Raw genomic sequence first — 27,368 nt, 5'->3', positions numbered from 1 at the left:
CCCTCCACCACCACCAGCATCACTCTTCTCTCCATCCTCCTCCTCCCTCCACCACCACCAGCATCACTCTCCTCTCCCTCCTCCAGCATCACTCTCACTCTCACTCCTCCCTCCTCCACCACCAGCATCACTCCTGGAGGAACTGGAGGTGAGGGAGAGTCTGAAGGCCGAGCGATCCATCAGAAAAGACCCCTTCACTGCCCCTCTACTCCAAATGACAGCCATTATATCCACAGGAGAGATTAGCTATCTATTGTAATGGACGCCTGCCTCCAGCTATTAAATACCTCTTCTGCCAGCAGGTTCCAGTGTAGACGGAAGCATCTGTTGAGCTGGAAGTCGACCACATGCTCCGATGCCCACAGTGAGATGAAATGCAGCATGCTGTTAATGTGTTCCAGAGATGCAATGGGCGATCTGTGTGGTAACTGGTAAGCAACCGCATTCAATTCCCACCCGGACGCTTCCACGCACCACCGCCACATCTGCCCTGAAGGGTGTGAGGACATGCAGACAGTGAGACACAGTCACATAGCTGCTTCTGTCCACAAAGGGCCCTTTTCATGTGGCCTGTGGTGGTGAGGGGGGTAAGGAGGGGTAAGGCCAGTGTCTCAGACACTTCCATCGGGCTGCCACGCTGGACCAGACTGGCCTGATCAAAGGATCGGGCAGAGAGCCGAGAACCCCCCCCCCCCCCCCCCCTCCCAACCCCCCGCGTGCAAACACACAGATACGTACGTTACAGAAGTACGTGCACACTGCACACACACAGCGCAGGCTGTTGGATTCCCTTCCATCACAAAATTAGCATATGCCACGCACATGGCGGCCAGGGAACAAAGCTCAGTCTGTAGTGTGGAAAAAGCTTGAACTATGTGCGTGTGTGTCGTTATCAGGGGAATTCACTAGTGTCATCACAGACACCTAATGTAGTTACCGTAACAGCTAGAGGAAGACAGCTAGTCTAGATGCTACTCTCTCTATATCTATAACCGTTTAGAATCATCCTTCTTTTTCATGATGCAGGTTAGATGCCACACCCAGCCTCGTCAAATGCCCAACAGTTCTTAATTATTTTGAGGCAATGTAGGCACATTTAGAGCATTTTATTGCCTAGAAATGTCAAAGGAGTAGTTGATTATTTGTCGTTCTCAGTCGTTTTGAAGTGTTATTGAGACTATAGGTATATTTCAAAATGAAATTTCAAGTAAAATAAATCGGGTACTGTATGTCAACCTATAGTGTATATATAGTTTCAGTGTTATTTTAGTCCTGTTCCACAAGTTAATATAGGTCTTTGAGGTCCCCTAAACATGTCTTTGAAGTATTCTATATGAAAATGGGCCTTTTGGGGCGTTGGTGGAGTTGGGGGAATTGAGTAAACTGTGATGCAGAGCCACACAGGTAAAGCTATTTATAGGCCCATCCCCCAAAAAGTTGCAGGTGCGAGAAAATGTTTTCAAAACAGGGTAAAATGTGCGGGAATATGGGAGCGGACAGGTCTCTGTGCTTGAAATGTAACAATGTTGCACTTGCAACCTTGTGCGTGTAACTTTTGATGCACCCTAACCCATATTCAATGAGTGCATTGTGATTGGTCAGTCGTTGTTAACTATGTTGATTAGGGCTGCAACTAATGACTATTTTGGTAGTCGACTAATCTGTCGATTATTTTTTCGATTAGTCGACTAATCGAAAAAAACAATTATATAAAAAAAAAAAAAAGAAAAAAAAAAATTCACTACCTATCTTTGTGAAAGTGGCTTCTCAGCTCTGGTCCAGCTGAAGACAGAGCAGAGGAACAAATTGGACATTGAGCATGACCTCTGAGTTGCTTTGAGACTCTTGTCAGGACCAAACAACATCCCCAGTTATCCCATTAGTTTCCCCAAACTTACTGTCGGTCTGTTATGTTAAGCTAAGAAGTCTTCAGCTGGCTGGACCAAAGCTGAGAAGCCACTTTCACAAAGATAGGTAATGCAAAAAAATAAAAAATAAAAAATTATAATATTTTTATTTTTTATTTTTTTAATGACTAATCGACGCAACAATTCCTCGTCGACGATTTTTTATAATCGACATCGTCGATTATGTCGACTAATCGTTGCAGCCCTAATGTTGATTATGACTGCAATTCTGAATGGCTTGTTTCTATGTATGTACATGTACCATACATGTACTATATTTCACAATTTCTCAGTGTTGGGACAAGCCCACAATACATTGTGTAAAAACAATGCAAAACACAGGAAAGGCTATATTTACAATAGAGCCCATTTAAGTACTAATATCAATAAGATCATTTGATGAAACAAATCAGGCAATACCTATCTCAAACATCATTTCAACATTTAATCATTATTTTCTATCACGATTAGGAGAAAATGACAAATACATGAACTCCAATCTACCAAAGTCAGCCCATGTTACCCCACAACTTAGAAAGCTGCACTGGCTTCCCATTGTTGCACAAATCTGCTTCAAGGTCCTTGACCTGGCATACCGTAAGGCGAGGGGAACGGCTCCCTCCTCGCCTATATTACTAGCTGCTATGCTAATATGTCTATACAACTATGCACTCAAAACTGTCACACTCAAGTTCGACACCATTCGATGAACAATCTTATTTACCCTTAGCTGCCAGAGTTGTACTCTTCCAGCTGACTTGTTGTACAGAAGACTACAAAGAGTGACACGTTCAGCCGAACGCACAATTGGAGGGGGGCTTCCCACCCTCCAGAACATTTACAACAAGCGGTGCAGGGGGAAGGCTAAGAGAATCATCAAAGACTCCAGCCAGCCGAACAACTGCCTCTTTGAACTGCTGCGGTCAGGCAAGCGATACCGGAGTCTTAAGGCGAGCACAGAAAGACTCAGAAGAAACTTCTATCCCCAGGCCATCAGGCTGCTAAACGAACAATAAACACTATGCAACAACCATCAAATGCACACAGCACACACACCCACACGCACACACTCACTAAAACAAACAACACACTGCAGCACCCACTCTCCACACTTTAGATCACACAAACACACTTTATATTTATTGATAAAGGATTTGCACTACAACTCGTACACCTACTGTAAATTGTACCTAAATTGCACCTCATCCCATTTCTGCCTTGCACTATATAGTATTGTATATTAGTACACTGCATAGTAGGGCTGGGCGATATGGAAAAAAATCATATCGCGATAACGATATGATAATGTTATCATATTTCTCGATATCGATAATTATCGAATTGTTATAAGTATTAAATATTTTTTTTTTTTTAACAACAGATGTATGTTTATTTTGCAGCAATTCTTTGTCATTGCCGCCATCTTTAGTGTTACATCCCCTCACACTCCAGTTCTCAGGCTGCAGCTGGTTTAAAAGCGAAAGTAAACCGGCTTCTCTGCTGGCTGTGGCTCCGGGGGAGTTGAACAGTTCTGGCTCTGCTCGTTTATTTTCGATCTTTTGGCGCTTTTTTGGTGGACAAACCACCGCACATGTGCACCGTGACTCGTGACTGGAGTCTAGTTCTGCTAGCACACATAGCCTACTGTGTACAGACGGTTTCAAACTGTATTTTAAATTAGAAAGCAAACAAAATAAATGGACAAGAGAAAAATAAATCTCAATTTGGTCAGTATTGTCATTTGGACAAGCAAAGCCATTACTTTAAGTTGCAGGCAAGAAAGACAAGTCTGTCCACCACCTCTGGTTTTAAAACTGCCCTGTTGCAGGTCACAAAAAAAAAGAAAAAAAAAGATTTTTCGATTTTTTTTAATTTCGATATTCGATATCGATTATTAAAGTATATCGCGATATTTATCGTTATCGTTATATCGGCCAGCCCTACTGCATAGTATTGTATATTATATGGTAACTCAGTTACGTCTATTCTGCATCGAACATTGTACATATGTCTATACTGAACACTGTGACCTCATTTTTTTACTTCTAATTTACATGCTATACTATGTTATTTTATTTCATACTTATCTTGTCTTGCACAGTCTCTGGAGCGTAACAGTAAGAAGCATTTTGTATAAAAGTATTCTGTACTTCTGTATGACAACTATTAAAGAAACTTGAGAAACTTGAGAACTTGTAAGTCGCTTTGGATAAAAGCATCAGCTAAATGACTTAATGTAAATGAACAAATCTGGGCATAACCAGTGCCTATCGGATGCAGCACTAGGCATCCGTAGGGCCAAAAAGCCAGGCTTTCAGGAAGAGATAGAGTAATTCCCACCCAAGCCTGAGGGGACTATCTTCTTTTTTCAGAGTGGAGAGACCACTTGCTGAGTCATTTATATGGAAGAACTATTTCATGAGTCAACTAAAGAGCTACACAGAGGGAGAGGGGGAGAGAGAGAGAGGGGGAGAGAGAGAGAGAGAGAGAGAGAGAGAGAGAGAGAGAGAGAGAGAGAGAGAGAGAGAAGAGAGAGAGAGAGAGAAGTTATGTTACATCATATACCTGAGGAATGTTGAAAATATCACCCTAGTGTGTGTGTGTGCGTGTGTGTGTGTGTGTGTGTGTGTGTGATGTAATGAAAGATGTTTCCATGATGCTGTAAACTCCATTCATAACCTCCCAGTTCTACCAGTAATGACCTCAGTGGGCGGTGTCACTGTTACCCAACCGTTATTTATGTATAAGTCAGCAGTGACCCTTGTGACCTTTCACCATCGATTCTTGTTGTGATCCTTAAAACATCTACCCCGACCCCCCGTCCCCCATTCCTCACCGAGAGGCAGCGTGGCCAGGCAGTTGGCAGCCATGGAGAGCTCGTTGAGGCTGTGCAGCTGACAGACCTGGCGGGGGAAAGACTGCAGGTTGTTGTGGTCGGCGGTCAAACACTGCAGGGACAGGCACTGGTGCAGCCGCTCGGGCAGCGAGCTCAGCTGGTTCATGGATATGTCCAGGGTCTCCAGCTCATGCAGGTCCCCGACCTCTGGGGGGGGGGGGGGGGGGGGGGGCAGAGACAAGACAGGAACGGCGGAGATGTCTGTCAGCCATATAGAAACGTAACGTGTGGAATGGACATCCACGATCTGAGCTGTGGTAAACACGGAACGGTTGACCGCTTACACGGAATAATCAATCACTCATGCATGACGAGCCGATGACTAGAAGCACAATTGGGACTAGGGATGCACCGAGCCGATATTGATATCAGATATCGGCCCTGATATGACTAAAATAGCTGGATTGGGTATCAAAAAATATATATCGAATTTTTTCTCTCCATTTTTTACAATATAATAATAAATAAAATAATAAATAACAATTCATTTCAGTACATTTATATCTATGTGTTAATTTGTTACATTTTGTTTCACTAAGTTAGGAAAGTAATGTTTTAAGTCAAGCCTGATGTTGCCTTGCACAAAAGAATGATCCCAGTCTCTTCCACACAGTGAGGCATACAGTTTATTAATTGAACAATGGGTATCGGATCGGTACTCGGTATCGGCCGATACCCAAAGCCCAGGTATCGGTATCGGGACTGAAAAAGTCGGATCGGTGCATCCCTAATTCGGACCACTGGTTGTGTTGCCTGCCTTGAGCTGCCTTTGATTTTCTTTGATCACTTATCAGTTTGTAGCAAACACTACTTTGTTACTAATTAATCGGTTTAAGGCTTATGGATATTGTGAGCAACAGCATCTAGTAGTGATGAGTGATAAGCTGCACTGAGCACAAACTAGCATCTAGTAGTGATGAGTGATAAGCTGCACTGAGCACAAACTAGCATCTAGTAGTGATGAGTGATAAGCTGCACTGAGCACAAACTAGCATCTAGTAGTGATGAGTGATAAGCTGCACTGAGCACAAACTAGCATCTAGTAGTGATGAGTGATAAGCTGCACTGAGCACAAACTAGCATCTAGTAGTGATGAGTGATAAGCTGCACTGAGCACAAACTAGCATCTAGTAGTGATGAGTGATAAGCTGCACTGAGCACAAACTAGCATCTAGTAGTGATGAGTGATAAGCTGCACTGAGCACAAACTAGCATCTAGTAGTGATGAGTGATAAGCTGCACTGAGCACAAACTAGCATCTAGTAGTGATGAGTGATAAGCTGCACTGAGCACAAACTAGCATCTATTCTAGTAGTGATGAGTGATAATCTGCACTGAGCTTCACACAAACTGTCATCCATCAATTACACAATAATAAAGACAACATCAAGTTATCTTGTAACACAGTCTCATCAGAAAACATAAATAAAGTATTAATCGACCACAGGAAAAAAGGTACATAATGTATGTTATGTTATAGCCATAAGTAATATATTTACGTTTCGTATCTGCAAAGGTCTCGGCACTTGCCTCCCATGTGAGCGCCCTGGGTTCGTTCCCCAGCAAGGGAGCTCAAACCTTTTCTGAATATGTAATATAACTAGGGATGCTCGATATTGGCTTTTTTACCGATACCGATATACCGATATTGTCCAACTCTTAATTTCCGATACCGATATCAACCGATACCGATATATGCAGGGTTTCCCCTCGCAAAAAATTGAATAATTTCAGGTAATTAACATTACATATCTCTTGTTGTGGAATTAACACAACATTATGCATACTTTTGACAATAAATAAAATCAGAATTTGTTCTTACTTGCTTGCCTGGGTAAATAAAGGTTATAGAAATGTAAAAAAAATAAAAATTAATAAATAAAATAAAAATTGAAAACCGATACCGATATTTTCCGATATCACATTTGAATGCCAATATAGGCCGATAATATCGGTAGGCCGATAATATCAAACATCCCTAAATATAACGTTATGTACTTATTTGTAATACGGGAACATTTACATTTTCTGACTTCTTCCGATGACAAAAGCTATTTATTTAAAGGGGACATGCATTATAAATGGCTTTTTTCTGTGTTTAGCATGGTTTTATAGTAATACGGGTTAGTATCAATGGGTCTGTGTCTCTAATTACCATATTGACTCATCAGTCTAGTCTCGAGTTCACGAGATCCTCCCTCACTCAACTAAGCTGTTCTGATTTGACGGTTTTGCTGACGTTAATATAGCACTGACTTGCAGTAACGCCCCCTCTATGGTTGTAGTGCAGTGTAACCCGACACTTCCTCAAACAGGTTTTCACAGGCAAAGAACGAGCAAGAGGGAGAGAGAGAGAGAGAGAGAGAGAGAGAGAGAGAGAGAGAGAGAGAGAGAGAGAGAGAGAGAGAGGGACGGCCTGCAGAAGTGTGTGTAAATGTGTGTGTGCCATATATCTCCCTCGTCGGGGACACAAACACACACAAACTTGACTGCGTGTGTATCGGGGACGTAGGCATAGTGTAACCCGACACTTCCTCGCTTGCTCGTTCTCTCTCTCGCTCTCTCTCATATGTATCACGCTGTGTGGGTGACTGTCACTGAAAGCGCGTATGGGCGGAGCCCATCCAATAACAGCCTGAAATTATGCTTTTGAGTACTCCATTAGAAATATAAAACAATGATTTTTTTTTTTTAAATAAACCTTACAGATGTGTTCAATAGACTCACAGGAATTGTGTAAAGTTGCCCAAATAGTGCAAGGAATAGCAATGCATGTCCCCTTTGGCTTTAACATTATTGCAAACGTTCAACTACCACCACAGATCCGCAGATCCGCTCTCAGCCCACCTGGTGTGTCATGAAGCAGGGGTGTAAAAAGTACCCAGAGATTATACTTAAGTGAAAGTATGGGTACTGTCTCAAAATCGTACTCAAGTAAAAGTCAGAGTATCTGGCTAAAAACACACGCTTGAGTAAAAGTCAAAAAGTGTCTACTTTTAAATGTACTTAAGTACTAAAAAGTGAAAGTAAAAACTGTATTCTTCCGATAGCAGGTGTTTAATCAAAGATCCCCGCTTTCTAGGCTTGCACAAGAACCAATCAGCATGGGTATTGGGCGTTGGGCGGATTCATTTTCCATTAATGGGGATTTGATTGACTGTTTTTAAATAAAGGGCGGCCGCAGGATTAATAACGTTAACGTTAGTTCAGCCAGAGAAACTAATACCAATTCAAATTGTTGGACCTGCGAGATTTGTACTTTGTAGGTCTGCATTTTAATGTAAGGAGTAAAAAGTATGTTTTTTTCCCTCTGAAATGTAATTGAGTAAAAGTACAACTACAAGTATACAAACCTAATAATACTTGAGTAAAGTACAAATCCCCCAAAACAGTACTTAAGTATTGTAACGAAGCACCCTCAGGTCTCCCGGGAAGATGCTGGAATCGAAGCACCGGATCCGTGTTTAGTTACTCATCTATTCATTATTCTATACACGTTCATAGCAGATGAACATCTAACGTCTGAAAAGCAGAAATACACTTTCACAAAGGGGAGGACAACCTGATGATATATACGATTTCTGGCGACATTTCAGGTGAATGGGAAGAAATGCACAAACATGCCCCGTTGACGAGAGATGGAAAGTGTGTCCTAAAACAAAGTGTCAGCGTCAGAGCGTCCCATTACTGGACCAGTTCAAACCCAGGCTGAATAAACATGTGGAGAGGCTACAGGTCCACAGAGACACACTACAAATCTCAGGCCCTGCTAATTAACAACACTAATGAGGACCAGAGGTGTATGTGCATGAGTGTGTGAGTGAGAGAGTGAGAGACACACACACACACACACACACAGCCCTTGTCCATGTTCAAGTGTTTGTGAGGCTTAAGTGTGTCCTTTTGTGTTGAGGGTCAAAGGTACAAGTACACTTATCAGCCGCAATGCTAGTTAGAAAAGCGAGGACTACTAACAGCAACACATTGTACACTGTTGAGGCTTTTCTCAAGCCAACAACCCGCGAGCTTCACTGCCTGCGTTGGCAGTCTAAAAGCCATCTATCGCCCCCTGCTGGCAAAAGACAATACCAACAGTTCAATACATTTTTACCACATGCTAGACTACATTACATACTGTAGTCCTCATGACACAGCACTATTTACTAATTCAATTAAAGAAAAGTGTACAAATTGAATATAATATTTCTATATGACACAGGCCTTTTGGCATTTCTGCTACATAATTAAGTGAACCTTTATGCAATGGTACAATTGCGCTACTATCATTTACATTTACATTTTACATTTTGTCATTTAGCTGACGCTTTTATCCAAAGCGACTTACAAGTTCTGTACGACAAGTCATCAGGAAGGGCACAACTATATCAGCTGAGTAACAATGTTCATCAAAGTGTTGAGTGCTACAGTGTAGGTTCGTTTATTAGGACTAAGGATTAAGTGCATGACAGTAAGGTTAGTTAGGGTTAGATTATTATTATTATTTATTTTTTTGATAATGGTTGAAGAAGTGCGTCTTTAGTCGACGGCGAAAGATTGGATGGGTTTCGGCTGTCCTAACTGGGGTGGGTAGTTCATTCCACCATTGTGGGGCAAGGACTGAGAAAAGGCAGCTTCTCTTACCCTCCCAGAGCTTGGATAGGAGTAGGTCTGAGGCGGCCAGAAGATGCAGAGCGTAGGGGTCTTGAGGGTGTGTAGTTAGAGACCATTGACCGGAGGTAGGCGGGAGCGGTTCCCTTTGCCGCACGGTATGCCAGGTCGAGGGCCTTGAAGCGGATTCGTGCAGCAATGGGGAGCCAGTGCAGGTCCCTAAGAAGTGGGCCGTGACATGGGCCGACTTCGGTAGGTTTGAGATCAGGCGGGCCGCTGCGTTCTGAATGAGTTGAAGAGGCTTGGTGGCAGTGGCCGGGAGGCCAGCAAGCAGTGCGTTGCAGTAGTCGAGGCGGGAGATGACTGTTGATTGGACGAGGAGTTGGGTGGCTTCTTTTGTCAGGAAGGGGCGGATCCTTCCGACGTTGCTCAGGAGGAATCTGCAGGTTCTGGTTGTCGCTGCGATGTGAGCGGAGAAGTTCAACTGGTCGTCAAGGACAACACCAAGGTTCTTTGCGGTCGGGGACGCGGTCACAGCTGCATTCTCGACTGTGATGGAAAGGTCGGTCCACGGGCTAACAAGGAAGATGGGTAAACTTCATTTGTGTCTGTAGTCGTGTTGGTGAGCAGCTCTGAAATAAAAACCTGAAACTAAAAGAACAAATAAATAAACGTGTATCACGCAAGGGAGGAGAGACCTGCAACTTGGGATAGAGAACCAAAGAACCTGCACATTATTCTGGAAATGTAATACAAGATTGTGTGCCTATCTAGGATCCCATAAAGGGATAGTTCTGATGATGATGTTGAGTCCTTTCTCAACACAACCCGTGCTATTCCTCATACTAGCGGAGGATTATAGATGAGACCGATAAGAAGGCGGCTGGGTGGCGTAGCGGACATTGCGCTCGTCACCAACGCAAGAGACACCGGGTTCGACTCCGGCTTTCGGCATTGCCTCCGGCTTGGGCCGGCCGTCATACTAACTCAATTGGCAGAGTTAGCGGGTGGAAGTCGATGGTTGGTAATCTGGACGTTGTGGACAGCGACTCCTACAGGTCGGTTGGGGGACGCCTGCACAGAAGAGACAGGAAAAATGGCGGGGGTAGTGTGAGCCTCCCACACGTTACACCTCGCCAAAATGAGAGTCCGCGCTGGCAGGTGAAAAGATGTGACAGGCTGCCTCCTCGTGTACCGGAGGGGACATGTGATGCAAGGCTTCTATCCTCCCTACAACCGACCAGTGGGGGGCATATGCAAGCAACGTTCAAGACAGGGGAGGGGAGAATTGGCACGGCTAAATTGGAATGGGAGAAAATTTGAAAAAAGAGGAGAAAAAGTAAAAAAAAAAAAAGATGAGACTGATAAGGAGCTTAATCATACTTTATAAACATACCGTAAAATTCTGGGGCTACTGATTTCAAGAAAGAAAAAGCAACGAACACCGATATAAAGTTCTTTGTCTGACCACGAGACGAAGGTGACAATTACGGACCGATTGGTAAAAAGTGGCACATCCACCAAAATCCTCAACAAATTACAATACGTCCAAAACTCTGCTGCTCGCATGCTCACCTCCACCCGCTGCTACGACCACATCACCCCCATCCTCCATGATCTCCACTGGCTCCCCATCATATACAGGATTCAGTCCAAAATTCTACTCATCACCTTCAAAGCCCTCAACAACCTGGCCCCCTCCTGCCTCTCTGACCTCCTTCCCCACCACACGTCTACCCGCTGCCTCAGGTCCGCAGATGCTAACCTCCTCCAACCCATCAGGACTAAACTCCGGACCTGGGGTGACAGGGCCTTCGCTGCAGCTGCCCCCATCCTCTGGAACGCCCTGCCCAACCATATCCGTCATGCAGACACCCTCTCATCATTTAAAAAAGCCCTAAAAACCCACCCTTGCGTTCAAGCCTTGAACTCCTTCCTCTCTCACCTTTTATATAAAAAATTAATTCTACTAAAACTCTATTGTTTATTTTGCTCTGTAAAGTGTCTTTGAGCATTTGGAAAAGCGCTAATACAAAATGTATGTATTATTATTATTATTAAAGTAATAGCCCACACTCTTGAGAGGCAACTAAGTCAGTGCAGAGACTCAATCGCATCGGCGACCCAACAACTGCATGTGTGTGTTCCTGTGTGTGTGTTCCTGTGTGTGTGTTCCTGTGTGTGTGTTCCTGTGTGTGTGCCGCCCATTGCATGTGTGTCACTGTCACTGCATGCCAAAATAAAGACTTCTGCATTATTATTATTATTATATTATAGTGGAAGTCCTACCATAGTCGGCTACTAGGAAGACCTACCATAGTGGGCTACTAGGAAGACCTACCATAGTGGGCTACTAGGAAGTCCTACCATAGTGGGCTACTAGGAAGTCCTACCATAGTGGGCTACTAGGAAGTCCTACAGTACCATAGTGGGCTACTAGGAAGTCCTACCATAGTGGGCTACTAGGAAGTCCTACCATAGTGGGCTACTAGGAAGTCCTACAGTACCATAGTGGGCTACTAGGAAGTCCTACCATAGTGGGTTACTAGGAAGTCCTACAGTACCATAGTGGGCTACTAGTGATGCACCGATGTGAAAATTGTGGCCGATACCGATAACCGATATTAATATTGCTGTTCTGGCCGATACCGATATTTACCAATGTCGATATCTCTGTATAGAAAACACTTTTTTATGATAATCAAATAAAGAGCTATTTTCCAAAACGCATTTATTTTTTATTTTTGTAACTTATTTTCAGAAATGACAGATATTTTTAAACCATTTAAGGCCAAAACATGTACAAAAAAAATAATAATAAAATACAGATATGTAAAAAAACGGCCATATCGGCCGATATTATATCGGCGGCCGATATATCGTGCATCACTAGCTACTAGTGAATAGAATTGCACTCATGCCCCAGACAGTACAGTTAAAGATAACATGCTGCAGTTGTGCAGTTGTAAAGGAGTGTCCCATCGACCTACTCCTAGCCAGATGTGTAGAGACGATAAGAGCCGTGCCAGGTCGATAACCACATGGTTTAGCGCTTACACTCACTCCTGTATGTTTCTGCACTGCTGGAGCGTAACAGTAAGAAGCATTTTGTATAAAAGTATTCTGTACTTCTGTATGACAACTATTAAAGAAACTTGAAACTTGGTGTGAAGAGTTAAAACACACAGCCATGTTGGAGGAGTGCTACTGACCAGGAGAGAGAGACACTCTGTAGAGTTAAACACACAGCCGTGTTGGAGGAGTGCTACTGACCAGGAGAGACACTCTGTAGAGTTAAACACACAGCCGTGTTGGAGGAGCGCTACTGACCAGGAGAGACACTCTGTACTGTAGTAGGGCTGTCCCCGACTAAGGATTTGGATAGTCGACTTTGATTGGCCGAAATTAATAGTCGACTACCCCACTGAATGCAAAACAAAAATAAAAATGTTTAAGTATAAATATATATTATTTTTTTTTTCATTTGGGCTGTGGGGGTGCTTAATGTCTGAAGGAGTCGACTGAAGGCTTCTTGTCCTCTGCGAAAGCATGCAATTGGTCCACTGATGGATACAACTTGATATTTGTCTACTCTAGTGTGTTCATTAGATGGGTGAAACACTCTCAGTGCCTTCAGTGTTTTCTAAGGCAGTTAGCCTCGCTGGTATGCGCGCCATTAGCGTTAGCCACGCTTCTAGGCCTCTTTGCTTTTGGAAAGAATGATAACAAAAATTTAAATAAAATAATTATAATATATATATTTTATTTTTTGCATTCGACTAAGAGGTTGGCAGTCGACTACGGCTCCTTTCGATCGATTAGTCGACTATTCGACTAATCGGGGTCAGCAGCCCTACTCTGTAGAGTTAAAACACACAGCCGTGTTGGAGGAGCGCTACTGACCAGGAGACACACTGAAGGAAGGTAGTCACACTGAAGGAAGGTAGTCACACACTCATAGCATCGATGCAAAGATTATTTATTGACAAAGCCAACGTTTGCTTTAGGGCACCGGTGGCTGCGTCCAGCAGGGTATTGAAATAGAGAGAAATTAAGTTGATATTGGATGTTTTCTGGTGTATTGGCTCACATGAAAAAACTTTAACCCCCCCCCCCCCCCCCCCCCCAAAGATAATTTGATAAAAAAATAAATGACAGAATTGTGACCTACTGCCTGACTTTAGTTTGTGGCTGTGCAGCTTTAGCTACTGATTGTATTTGCTTTTCCAGAGTGACTGTTCATTGTTTCTTCACGGGATGTACAGACACTCCCCTCTGTCCTCCTCCTCTCCTCCTCAGAGTCAACACAACACGTTCCTGTGGAGGAGCAGGTAGAATGGAGAAATGGCAGCGACGGCGGCGACACAATGCAACGCTTGTAGTGGAGCGAGTATGTAAACCACCTGTAGCCGCTGAGAGCAGAGAAAACACCACTGGGTCTCACTGGACTCCTGCTTGACATTCTCCAGTCTGCTCCTTCCTGCATATTTGGACTCACCGTAACTAAATTAGGAACCTGGAGAGCGTGAGGTGTGCTGCTGCCAAGCAGGAGAGACGTGAGGGAGGGAGAAATGGGGGCAAAGATGTTGCTGGCTGCTGCAAATAAGTGCAGTAGGCAGCCAAGCTGGAGCCAGGACCCAAGCTGGCCCGGCCACACGGGCAGGAGCCAGGACCCAAGCTGGCCTGGCCACACGGGCACTGGAGCCAGGACCCAAGCTGGCCCGGCCACACGGGCAGGAGCCAGGACCCAAGCTGGCCCGGCCACACGGGCAGGAGCCAGGACCCAAGCTGGCCCGGCCACACGGGCAGGAGCCAGGACCCAAGCTGGCCCAGCCACACAGGCACTGGAGCCAGGACCCAAGCTGGCCCGGCCACACGGGCAGGAGCCAGGACCCAAGCTGGCCCGGCCACACGGGCAGGAGCCAGGACCCAAGCTGGCCCGGCCACACGGGCAGGAGCCAGGACCCAAGCTGGCCCGGCCACACGGGCAGGAGCCAGGACTGAAGCTGGCCCGGCCACACGGGTACGCTGGAGCCAGGACCGGCTCCAAATGGACGGGCACCAGGTCCAAGAGTTGAAGTCCCACTGACAGAGCTCTCAGCAACACACACACACTACACTGATGCCTTGTCTCCATTAGCTATGTTCAGCCTGGCCATGGTCTAGCATGGTATAGTATGAATGGTAAATGGTGCATTTATATAACAGCTTTTATCCAAAGCGCTTTACAATGTTGTGTCCCTCACATTCACCCATTCACTCACACATTCACACACAGACGGCGGAGCAGTTAGGGGTTAAGTGTCTTGCTCAAGGACACTTCGACACGCTGCCTGGGAGGAGCGGGAATCAAACCAATAACCTCCCGATTACCAGATGACTCTACCTCTACCTCCTGAGCCACTGTCGCCCCCCTGTATATTATGGTATGGTTGTGTTTGTGTCTCCGTTGTATTTCTTGTAAACTCTCCGGTTAGCTCGGCAACCATTTAGAATTCACACCACCAACTGTGGTAGTAGTTTCAAGTTTCAAGTTTCTTTAATAGTTGTCATACAGAAGTACAGAATACTTTTATACAAAATGCTTCTTACTGTTGCGCTCCAGAGACTGTGCAAGACAAGATAAGTATGAAATAAAATAACATAGTATAGCATGTAAATTAGAAGTAAAAAAAAATGAGGTCACAGTGTTCAGTATAGACATATGTACAATGTTCGATGCAGAATAGACGTAACTGAGTTACCATATAATATACAATACTGTGCAGTGTACTAATATACAATACTATATAGTGCAAGGCAGAAATGGGATGAGGTGCAATTTAGGTACAATTTACAGTAGGTGTACGAGTTGTAGTGCAAATCCTTTATCAATAAATATAAAGTGTGTTTGTGTGATCTAAAGTGTGGAGAGTGGGTGCTGCAGTGTGTTGTTTGTTTAAGTGAGTGTGTGCGTGTGGGTGTGTGTGCTGTGTGCATTTGATGGTTGTTGCATAGTGTTTATTGTTCGTTTAGCAGCCTGATGGCCTGGGGATAGAAGCTTCTTCTGAGTCTTTCCGTGCTCGCCTTAAGACTCCGGTATCGCTTGCCTGACCGCAGCAGTTCAAAGAGGCAGTTGTTCGGGTGGCTCAAGTCCTTAATAATTCTCTTAGCCTTCCCCTTGCACCGCTTGTTGTAAATGTTCTGGAGGGTGGGAAGCCCCCCTCCAATTGTGCGTTCGGCTGAACGTGTCACTCTTTGTAGACTGCTACGGTCTTGTGCAGTGCTATTCCCAAACCAGGAGGTGATGTTGCCAGTCAGGATGCTCTCTATTGTACATGAGTAGAAGTTCCTAAGGATCTTCTGACTGACTTGGAACTTCCTTAGGCGCCTGAGGAAGTAGAGGCGTTGTCGTGCCTTCTTCACAACACTGTCAATGTGTGTGGTCCATGTCAAATCCTCGGATATGTGGGCTCCGAGGTACTTGAAACTGTTCACTCTCTCAACCGGTGCCCCGTCGATGCTGAGGGGGCTGTAGTCCTTGACCCCCGACCTCCTGAAGTCCACAATCATCTCTTTTGTTTTGCTGACGTTCAGGGAGAGGCAGTTCTCCTGACACCACTGTGACAGGTTCTCTACCTCTTCCAGGTAGGCCCTTTCGTCGTTGGCAGAGATCAGGCCCACCACTACTGTGTCATCAGCAAATTTGATGATGGTGTTGTTGTTCCGCTGTGCTACGCAGTCATGTGTGTACAGCGAGTAGAGGAGGGGGCTCAGAACACAGCCCTGGGGGGCCCCTATGTTGAGCGTGATGGATGAGGAGGTGCAGTTGCCTGCTCTTACCACCTGGGGTCTGCCCGTCAGGAAGTCCAAGACCCACTGGCAGAGGTCATAGTTCAAGCCCAGGTCCCTGAGCTTGGCTATGAGTTTGGAGGGGACTATGGTATTGAATGCTGAGCTGTAGTCGATGAACAGCATTCTCACATAGTTCCCCTGCCTCTTGTCCAGGTGTGATGCTGCTGTGTGCAGCACATGGGCTATGGCGTCCTCCGTGGACCTGTTGGGGCGATATGCAAATTGCAGAGGGTCCAGGTTGATGGGGAGGGAGGAACAGATGTAGCCCTTCACTACACAAGCTAAACCATGATGATACAACAGTGCCAGCGTGGCTTTGGCTCAGGTCTGGCCAGGTTGTGAGAGGTGGCTGTCTCACTGTGTCTCAGTGTCTCGGCCAGGGTCCAGCCGTGGTTTGGCCAGGTTCAATAGACAATGGAGACGCTCACTGTGCGCCAGACAGGCCACAGCACGGCTGAACCCTGGCTAGTGGAGACAAGGCATATGAGGCCACCCTCAAGACGTCCATGGCCCTGACAGAGGAGGTGGAATCTTATGCGACTAAGGCTGTCAATCGATTAAAATATTTAATCTGATTAATCACATGATTGTCCATAGTTAACTCGCGATTAATCGCTAATTAATCGCATATTTTTTATCTGTTCTAAATCTACCTTAAACGGATCCTTTTCAAGTTTTAATACTCTTATCAACATGAGTCAACAAATGCTTGCTTTATGCAGCCATTTAACACAAAAGGATGACCCTCATCATGCATTGCAAATTTGCATCAAATTCAAAACAGAGTGATGCACAAAATAACTTAAAAGAAAATAATAATTTAAAACAATGAATAAAGTGTGCATGAAATAATAGGGGAAAGAAAACGTTAAGAACTTGTTACATTCACCCAACCCCCCCCGCCCCTCCTCTCTCTCACACACACACTCTCCCAGCTCTCTCTCTCTCTCTCTCTCACTCACACACACACACACACACACACTTTGAGTCAGAAACAAACATAGTATCAATGAGAGTATCAATAATACACCTGAGTGAAGTCTACAGTAGTAAAAAAAGAAAGTAAAAGAAAAAGAAAAAATAAACGTTAATCTTGCGTTAAAAAAAAGAGTGGCGTTAAAAGAATTGTGCGTTAACGCGTTAACTTTGACAGCCTTAATTGCGACATATTGAGACTGAGGGAGATAAAGACAACATAATTTTTTTTCGTCTTGTAGGACAAAACTCTACTTTGAAAACCAAACCACACACGCATCTTTCGGGGAGAGAGACTCCAGTGTAGGGTTGCATGATACACCGATACTAGAAAAGTATTGCAACACCTAGCTGTTAGAAACGGTTCAATTATAGCCTGATGCGTATTTGAGTTGAGTGGATGCGTTACCGGAGCAGTGTGTGTGTGTGTGTGTGTGTGTGAGAGAGAGCGCACGCTTTGTGTAGTGGTCGTATCAACAGTGTCGGCTGAACACACACCAATGCATAGGGAAAATAGTCACCGAAAATAGTCTCACGCTCTCTTACTTCGTTATGGAAGTACAGACTTTGGTATCGTGACAACACTACTCTAGTGGCATTCTGGATGAAAGCGGTTACAGACAGATCGTTGGGACATTGCATGGTTTCATTCAGACCTCATATCCCTGGAGTCTCTCCCCAAAATGAGTAGAGTTTTGCCAACAAACGTTCTCCTTATTTATAATCAGTAAAGGATTCTATAGAGATAGAGGGGGGGGGGGGTTTCTTGATCCTCCAATCACTGTTGCTTTTTGTTCAAGGGAAGCAACAGTTGGGATTAGAGGAAGAAAGGAGGGCAGGGTTTGAGATATGTCAATTAGATAGATGATGAAATATACCTGGAGGGAGGGATTTCAGCTGGTTATTGGCTAGTCTCAGGTGACGTAAGGACCTCAGTCGACCAATCTCTGGACAGATGATTTGGAGGGCGTTGTCACTCAGGTCCAATGACTGAAGCCTGGTCAGGTTGCCAATAGCTGTGGATAAGACAGTAATGACTCTGATATTGTGCAACGAAGAACTTCACAGATCAATTAATCGATCAATCAATTAATCTAGACATCTGAATCCATGTTCAACCTCTTCTATGATAGAAAGGAGGAATTACCTTCAGGAATGATGGCTATGTTGTTGGAGTGCAAATACCTTGAAAGAGAAAAATAAATCAAGAATCTCTCATTGGTCAATACTATAAAACCTTATGGAGTTAAGTTTACATGATGACAGATTATAGCATATTGCCTAGTCTCGGTCTGGATCTGGCAGTCTAAAATTTATTTAGGCACTAAGAAAAATGTACATAGGTACTCCCTATGTGCCAGTGTTGTTAAAGGTGCAGTAAATGGTATTTATTTTGTTTAAATATGTGTTAAATAGCTCTACATTCCAACAGTCATCACTGATATAGAGTGTTTGGTCAGTATCCTGGGTCTACTTTTTCTGGTATCCCTCCCCACTTTATCAGGAGAGAACCCTAGATATTTATTTATTATTATATCAAGAAATCTTGCCTGCTTTGAGTAGGCGGTTAGGTGGCCGAGCGGAGATTGCGTTCGTCACCAACCCCGGAGCTGTGAGCTGGATTCGCCTGTTCGAATCCAGCTCACAGCTCCGGGGTTGTCGCCTGTATTAGAGGGTGGGAGAAGCTGGCGGGGTGGGTCCGGGTCGTTGTAAACAGCGACTCCTACAGTTCGGTCGGGGCGCCTGCTAAGCGCGGATAGGACCTGAGGGGGATAGTGTGATCCTCCCACACGCTACGCCCTCTCAATGAGAATCCGCGCTGCCAGGTGAAAAGAAGCGGTGATTGGCTGGACGTGTGTCGGAGGAAGCACGTGGTAGCCTCCACTCTCCCAGATGATCTGACTGTGGGGGGTAAGTGCGCAGCGACCAGGAAGGGACTGGGAATTGGCATACGACTAACATTGGGATGGGAGAAAATTGGAGGAAAATGGAGGGGGAAAAAGATAAATAAAAAAAAATAAAAAATCTTGCCTGCTTACTGCACTGGTAGGTTGTTTTACTTGTTTCAAGCACACATTTGCTTAAAACTAGTCTTTATTTCTTGTTTTTGTCAGACCATTTTTGCAGTGTGGAGTTCTCTCTAAGTGGGAACAGGATACCAGAAAATATACTGCAGAGAGGGACTGGGAGACTCATGTTACCGACAAGACACTCTATATCAGTGATGACTGTCAGAATGTAGATATTATTTTAACAAACAAAGGAATACCACTTACAGCACATTTAAAGAACCAGTACAAAGAAAATCCTGTTTTTCAATCGTGTTGCCTTGACAACAGAAGGTATGTCAATGTTAAGTTACCCAAAATGTTATAGCCGTTTATAGAGTATTATGGAAATAGGACTAAATTCCCCTTGAGAAACTATGCTCCTGGTTGTCATCAGGCATGCGTTGTTCATGGGACGGGGTAGCACGGTGTGGGACCTCACTCGCTATTTGCATATCAATAGCTCCGGTCGTCAGGTGTGTTAAATACGTTCTCAGACACATTCACACCTAACCTTGTTGTGAAGACGTGTTACATTCCATTCGTAGAGGCAATTAGGCACTGTCTTTAGTCTGTGCCCAAGCGAGGGGACATTAAATGCGCTTTCGCGGGAGCGCGCGCACGCGCAGGGAGCGCGCGTGCACGTGGTGCGTGTCACCCCAGATGATTTCAATAACGCACCACTGGTTGTCATCATATTCAACCCCTTTCAGATAGCCAATCTACTTCCTCAAAAGATTGCATCATCTACCCGGTTACCCTGATTCGCCCATCAGTCAGTCTGTCAGTTGTCAGTACCGGTAGTTGTAAAGCACATCAGCTAGCTAGTCCACAAACAAGTAATGAAACTAGTTAAAACAATTTAGTTACCGTAATTTTTGTGGTTTAAAAACATCAACTGTGACAATTTATTTATCACCTGCTAGCACAGTTAGCCAACATTAATCTCCCAGAGCAACCGATTACACTGGTCCTATGAATTTGAAAGCGTCATGTATTTATGATGCTAACTTGACATCTCTTTTGAATGAACAGAAGGCCACTCCCCCTCAACATATTGAGAGTTGGCTGTGCTCAGAGAGGGCTAAAAAAACAAAAAAACAGTTATAACAAATCAAATGATACATCTGAAGCTGAAAATATTACACTCCTGACATTAACATTCTACAATATGCTAGGGCGGCTAGGTGGTGTAGTGGGCAAGGCACTCGCCACCAGTGTGGAGACGCTAGGATTCGCGTGTTCGAATTCAGCTCTCCACATTGTTTTCAGTTTAGCTGGTCGTCCGCAGTAATACACATTGGCCGTATTACGGGGAGGGAAACTGAAGGGTGGGGATCGGGCGTTGTGAACAAGCGACTCCTACAAGTCGGTTGGTGCGCCTGCGCAGTAGAATCAGGAAGTGTCGGGGGCAGCGTGAGCCTCCCACGCGTTACTCCTCGCCACTGAGAGATCGAGCTGCGCAGGTGAAAAGATGCGACTGCTGTTACCTCAAGTACCGGAGGGGACTTGTGCTATGTATGACTTAGTCCACATTGCAGCCGGCTTGTGGGAGGCAAGAAACAGCGTTTTCGTGACAGGGGAGGGTTGAATTGGATGATACGAAATTGGGATGGGAGAAAAATATAGAAAAATGGAGAAAAAGTGGATAAAAAATAAAAAAAACATTCTACAATATGCTTTTTTTTAGCATAGTTGTACTGGTTTTTTAAGGCTCAATCACAGTCATTGTGCTAAGCTAGCTAGCACACTGTGGGTCTCTCTCTCTCTGTAGTGCATGCACAGAGATGAGAAGGGTATACTATCTATCTTCTTGTCTGACTCTGGGGAAGACAATAAATAAGCGAATCTTCCAAAAAAGTTAGCGTGTTCCTAGGGTAGGCCATTTTTATTTAATCCAGCTCGAAGCTGCCTGTGCCTCGGGGAGTTTGTGGGTAACCTTTGCTTTGCACACGGCGCCAAGCTTTAAAAGTGATGCTGAGCTTTGCTCTATTTCTGCTGGACAGGTAGCGTGAATGCCTTCTACAACGCTGTTCCAGTTCCGCGTTGCCGTTTTGCGCTCTGATTGGCCGAGCGCGCGCATGCGCATGAGCCGCGACGCGGCCCTCAGCCAGGCAGCAATACTAAGCTCCAGTTTAACCTAATTTATACCGTAAGCAATCATTAAAAAATATATACCGTTAACTGGAATATGTTGTTCTTTACACATATGTTGGATTATGTAATTGGTTTGTCATGACAAACCAAGAAAAAATCGGGCGACTCGGGCTTCATCGCCGCCTTCGCGGCTGCGTTGCGGGTCCATGACCCTCCGTGCTGCGATAAGGCTTTCGCCAGCGGGGAGAGTATGCTGCCGCAAGCGGCATCGCTGAGCTCGCCATGGTGTCCGCTGGACGAAGCCAGAGACGGTCTTATTATGGGGCTTATGCCAAGAAGCAGTACAACACAACAGTGAACACATAGTTGCAATGCATCTGTCAGTCGTACTTAACTATGTTACTGTTGTGTTACTGCTTCGCGGCATAAGCCCCAAAATACTCTCCCCGCAGTTGAAAGCCGGAGCACGGCTGCCGCTCGCGGCGCCTACTCTCCCGGCTGGCGAAAGCCACGGCGGAGGGGCTTGTCGCGGCTCATGCGCATGCGCGCGCTCGGCCAATCAGAGCGCAAAACGGCAACGCGGAACTGGAACAGCGTTGTAGAAGGCATACACGCGGACAGGTAAGCTCACTCTTTGCCTATTCCACCTTTAAGAAACAACAAATTACAAGGAAATTGTATAAGATTGCTGAACAAATTAAAAAGAAATTCAGGACCTTTAATATGAATGTCAATTTACAAACATTTCACCTCCTGGTATAATAGTTTGCCGTCCACCACACAGTCAGCTGATGCCTCATTTATAAAAAAGAATAGTCATAATAATAATAATAATAATAATAATAATAATAATAATAATAATAATAATAATAATAATAATAATAATAATAATAATAATAATAATAATAATAGCAGTGGTAGGCAAAATGGATTTGATCTGATTCTGAAAATATTTATAAAAAGATGACATGTGCTTCCTTCATGTCAGAGAAACATGTTTCAATGTGTGAAAAACTCAGCCATAAACTGCCTATGTAACAAACAAGACTTAATACCACTATTGTAACATGAATAGGTGAACTGAATACTTACAGCTCAATTAGGTTTGGAAGCTTCTGTGCAAGATTGTCAGGCTATATGAGAGAGAGAGAGAGAGAGAGAGAGAGAGAGAGAGAGAGGAGAGAGAGAGAGAGGAGAGAGAGATGAGAGAGAGAGAGAGAGAGAGAGAGAGAGAGAGAGAGAGAGAGAGAGAGAGAGAGAGAGGGAGAGAGAGAGACACACACAGAAAGAAAGAAAGAAAGAAAGAAAGAAAGAAAGAAAGAAAGAAAGAAAGAAAGAAAGAAAGAAAGAAAGAAAGAAAGAAAGAAAGAAAGAAAGAAAGAAAGAAAGAAAGAAAGAAAGAAAGAAAAAGAAAGAAAAAGAAAGAAAGAAAGAAAGAAAGAAAGAAAGAAAGAAAGAAAGAAAGAAAGAAAGAAAGAAAGAAAGAAAGAAAGAAAGAAAGAAAGAAAGAAAGAAAGAAAGAAAGAAAGAAAGAAAGAAAGAAAGAAAGAAAAAACAATTTGTCATCCGACACACCATGACCAGTTAAGCCTGAGTGAATATAACTACAACAATGAATATCAGGCTGATTATCAATCTATGACACTACCCAACTCTAGCTGAAGCAGTATATTGTAGAGTCACACAAAACTGGCTTGTAGCAACATCTGAAGATGATACACAGGGTTCTTTCATTTATATTTGTCACAAGAACAGAGACTTGTGTGTCACTGTTTCCTGTTTCTCAGGAAAGATGTTATCGAACTAAAGAAAAACGATTAGCAAAATGATGTCTGGGTATGTTCTAAATGGTGATACAGAGTCCATTGCTTTGGCTCCGGCACCAATCAAGCTAAAATGAGGTCGTGTTTCCAATTGTGTTGGCTAACAGTGAAGATTCTACAATGATTTTAATGATCATTCTAAGAACACTTTGCAATCAGCATGCTCACAAAATGCCCCCCCTCCCCACCAATATTTCAGATCTTTGTTTGTTGTATCAGTACAAGTTATACTATGGTTACCAGAGTGCAGCTGGTGTCATGGTGACAATACTATGGTTACCAGAGTGCAGCTGGTTACCAGAGTAGTGAGTGAGTTCCTCTTCATGTAGAGCCGCTCCAGGAACTGAAGGCCTTCACCCTTCAGAAGCTCCACGGGGAAGCTGTTCAGGTTCCTGTAGTTCAGGAACAGGTTTTTGTGGCGCTCCTGTTTGGCCATACATATTGTTTCGTGGAGTTCAGTGGCCATTTAAAAAAAGACGAAAAAAAAAGCCCCCTTACTAGTCCTCGTCTCCTTCTTCTATACCATTGTTGTTACTACCTGAAACAAAAATTGTGATACATTTGACCAGTCTTCAATTCATGCAATGTGGGGTCTTTTGACATGAAAAAGGTTGAGAACCACTGTGTATATAGTACAATGCAGGTCATGTTTTAGGGTGGATTTTCGCTGTAGCTAGCTAACTAACTAGACACGTTAGCGGCTATATGACATAGTTGTATATTAAGACTTCTTCTTCTTCTTCTTCTTGTATATTTCCGGCGGACAACGTGTCTTGCCGCCCTCCACAGGACAGTGGGAGCCCTATAGAATTTCAGCCCTCCCTATATCCTGTTATACAGCCCCGCAGCGAGCAGGAACTGCACAACAGCACTAGCTCTCTCTCGATGATTCTCACCCAGGCCTAGAAATGAAGTCAAAGAGAAAGAATTAACTCCCAGTGAGAAGAAAGAACTCCAAAGAAGGTTTATACTTAATACAGTCCATCAGGACATGCTGCACTGACTCCGCCCCCCCACACTCACACAACCCAGATGGATGTTTCCCTACTGTACACAACGTCTGATTAAGCCCACAGTGCCCCAACCGTAATCTACACAGAGTTTAACAGAGTCCCTTCTCGCCCCCCAGGCCCCAAAAGGGGCCCCCATCCTCCTGACAGAGGGCTGGATAGAGTAAAAGTGCCTCCCCTTGGTCTCCGAGTCCCACCTACACTGCTACTCCCTCAAAACCCGCTCCCTAATCCCCCCCCTCAGCTCAGCCCCCCCTAACTGTACAGACAGATCCTGGGCCGTCCTACTAAATGAGCCTTTGGCTATGCCATCCACAATTTCGTTCTCTTCAACTCCTGAATGCCCTGGGACCCAGCAGAACTTAACCTCACAACCAACCTTTTCCAACCTGAACAACACCATCAAAATCTCCTGGATCAGGTCAGGCCGAGCCTTTGACTTGCCCTCTCTCAAGGCCACCAAAGCTGCCGCTGAGTCCGAGCACAGAAGCACCCTCTCCGGCTTGACATACTCCACCCACCATAATGCCCAGAGGATAGCCAGCACTTCTGACACAAACACTAAGTTCCCATCAAGATATTCGAAGACCAGCCCGCAGATCCCACTGGGCCACATAATGTTTCCCATTAATGACATAGACTGTGGCGGCCCGCCACAGTTGTATAATAAACCAATTTTTTATTTTACTATTTTTTTTAAATATAAAGTTTGCCAATAGGGATGTATCAGTAGTATTGGCAGTGGTAGTAGTCGTAATAGTAATCCACTATATTTTTTTATTTTCTAAAAAATAAACCAGTTCAACACAGGTAACCACTTTTGCTTCAATTCTTTGATGGCTCAAATGTAGCTCTAGTCCCGTGGTTCCCAAACCTCTCCTCGAGACACCCCAGCCATTCCATGTATTTGTTAAATTCCACCACCAGCACACGTGATTCAACTAATAAATGGCTAGTTAAGTTGAATCAGGTGTGCTGGTGGTGGAATTTAACAAATACATTGAACGGCTGGGGTGCTTTGAGGAGAGAATTGGGAAGCACTAGTCTAGTAGATTTTTTGTTTTGAGCACAAAGTTCATCATAAATCTAGCCTCTTTATTTTGCTCTCAAAGTGGACCAGATTGATGCATTTAACTTTAAAATGTACACCAAAAAAAGGTCCGGGGGGGCATGCCCCTGGACCCCCCTAGAGGGTCAGAGGTTCACCCCCCATAGTCTCTGAAAATCCTGTGGGAAACACTGCAGCCCTCCCAGAGACTGGGTCCCTGGACCCGTCCGTGAAGATCCCCAGGTGCACCTCTACAATTCATGTTTTAGGAAGGATTCTACATCCACCTGGATCCCATCCCTATCCACCTCTAAGAAAGACAGGTTGACATCCCGCTCCTGCATCAGCCAGAGCGGCACCGGAGTCCAGCTCCTACAAGGAGGCGGGTCCTCCTGTACCAGCCCCAATTTTCCGGCCCACTTGTTCACCTCGTCAAAGAAAGGCCTGCGCTTGACACTACCCCCCGACTCCCATGACCCCTGAAGCAGCCGCCTAGCGGGGAAGCCCGGGCCGGAGGCGCTCAACTTAACCCAATACTGCAGCCCTAACTTGACCCGCCTCAATGACAGGGGCATCTCACCCATTTCCACCAGCAGGGACCGGAGAGGACCTAAACTTTGAGACTCCACAACAGAGCCTCAGAGCCCTCGCCTGGAGAACGTCCAGCTTACGCAGTACCGTCTCAGAGGCCGCCCCGTAAATAAAACACCCATAGTCCATATATGACCTTAACATTGCTTGATATGAGGGTCAAGGACCCCCTGTCCGCCCCCCAGTCACACCCTGCCAGGCACCCCATGGTGTTAACCACCTTCTCACCCTTCTCCACTAATTTGCTGACGTGAGTGGACCAGGTCAGCCTCTCATCTAGCCAGACACCCAGGAACTTGAACACCTTCTCCCTAGCCAGGGGCGCCCCATAAATCCTCAGCCCGTATATATTAAGGCTAACGCTAGGTCCCCCTCATGCACTTCTCTAACGTTGATTGATTGAAACCTTTATTTATACTCAGGTGAGCTCTGAGGTGAGGCCACCTCATTTACAGAACTGCTGAGTGCACAACAACAACAACAAGATAAAACAACAAAACAATGTGCAATCAGTTTAAAAACAGTTACAACATGAATCATTTAGAAATTAAATCAGACATTTAAATTCCCTAAGGGAAGGAAGAACTTCCCACTTTAACTTTGATTGAATGTCATTCCAGGACTTTGGGGCTGCATAAGAGAATGCTGTCCTGCAGAGTCCTGTGGTACTTTTAATGTGATCCCGTTATTAGATCGTGTTTGATGGGCTGGAGCATCCTGTCCAACAGGGCAGCTATATACATCAACATGAAAAGCTGAGTTTGCACAATATAATGTTAGTTAAATATTGTATTCATGTATTGTAAAAGTGATAACATCAATGCTATAGTGCAAGGCAAGCTAGCAAGTTCCCTAAACCTAGCAAACAACGTTAGCGTTACCTCACGTTTGAATATTGCATGTAAACCGCCTGTACATAAACGTGTATATAGCGACATGCAATACTTTGTATAAACGTGTCTTTACCTTAATCGTGTATGGATACTTGATGAACATGTATTTTCAATGTGTACACACACATTCTATTGCGCACATCCTGCTCAAAACTAGCTAACGTTAGCTATCTGAGTAAACTGACGTTAGCAACGTAAACAACATTTGACGTAACAGTTGAGTCGATAGAGCACCGCACAGGGTCAAAGTTTATTGCACGACGCTAACCAGAGTCGTGGCCACACGAGGGCGCTACAGGTTAGCAAAGAGAAACAGTGTAGTCTTCATAATGGTTGCAAACGAACAACAACACTGGGATTTAAAGGTCCAATCATTGATCCAATAACATAAAAAAAAGATAGCCCCACCACCAAGAAAACAATTATTTAGCCACCACCAAGCATTTTGTGGCATTGGAGTAAAATATATAATCGGTTTAAGAACATTTACAAATCAAACTATGTGACTATACTGCATGTATTTCTGCATGTGTGTGTGTGTGTGTGTGTGTGTGCGTGCGTGTGTGTGTGTGTGTGTGTGTTTGAATTGATTGATTGAAAATTGTATTAACAGATTGCAGAATGGGTACAATACAGTA

At 44.5% G+C, this 27,368-nt stretch overlaps 1 protein-coding gene across 1 annotated transcript in view; it reads right to left on the bottom strand.

Annotated features, from left to right (window-relative positions):
• The window catches only part of lrrc28 (leucine rich repeat containing 28), a 53,055-nt gene extending 26,158 nt beyond the window's left edge, over window positions 1–26,897 (bottom strand). Inside the window, exons 1-6 of the mRNA XM_084337801.1 lie at window positions 26,804–26,897; window positions 23,487–23,726; window positions 22,458–22,498; window positions 18,368–18,405; window positions 18,099–18,236; window positions 4,744–4,950 (exon numbers count right to left, since the gene is read on the bottom strand). Of these exons, the coding sequence (XP_084193927.1) occupies window positions 4,744–4,950; window positions 18,099–18,236; window positions 18,368–18,405; window positions 22,458–22,498; window positions 23,487–23,654 (592 nt within the window). The 5' untranslated portion in view covers window positions 23,655–23,726; window positions 26,804–26,897. The remainder of the gene's footprint in view (window positions 1–4,743; window positions 4,951–18,098; window positions 18,237–18,367; window positions 18,406–22,457; window positions 22,499–23,486; window positions 23,727–26,803) is intronic.
• Between the last annotated feature and the right edge of the window lie 471 nt (window positions 26,898–27,368).

Source organism: Notolepis coatsorum (assembly GCF_963971535.1).
Source record: "Notolepis coatsorum genome assembly, chromosome: 20".
In the NCBI taxonomy this organism is placed as follows: Eukaryota; Metazoa; Chordata; class Actinopteri; order Aulopiformes; family Paralepididae; genus Notolepis; species Notolepis coatsorum.
Note: the sequence above shows the minus strand (reverse complement) of the source record. Positions and strands in the feature narration are given on the sequence as shown.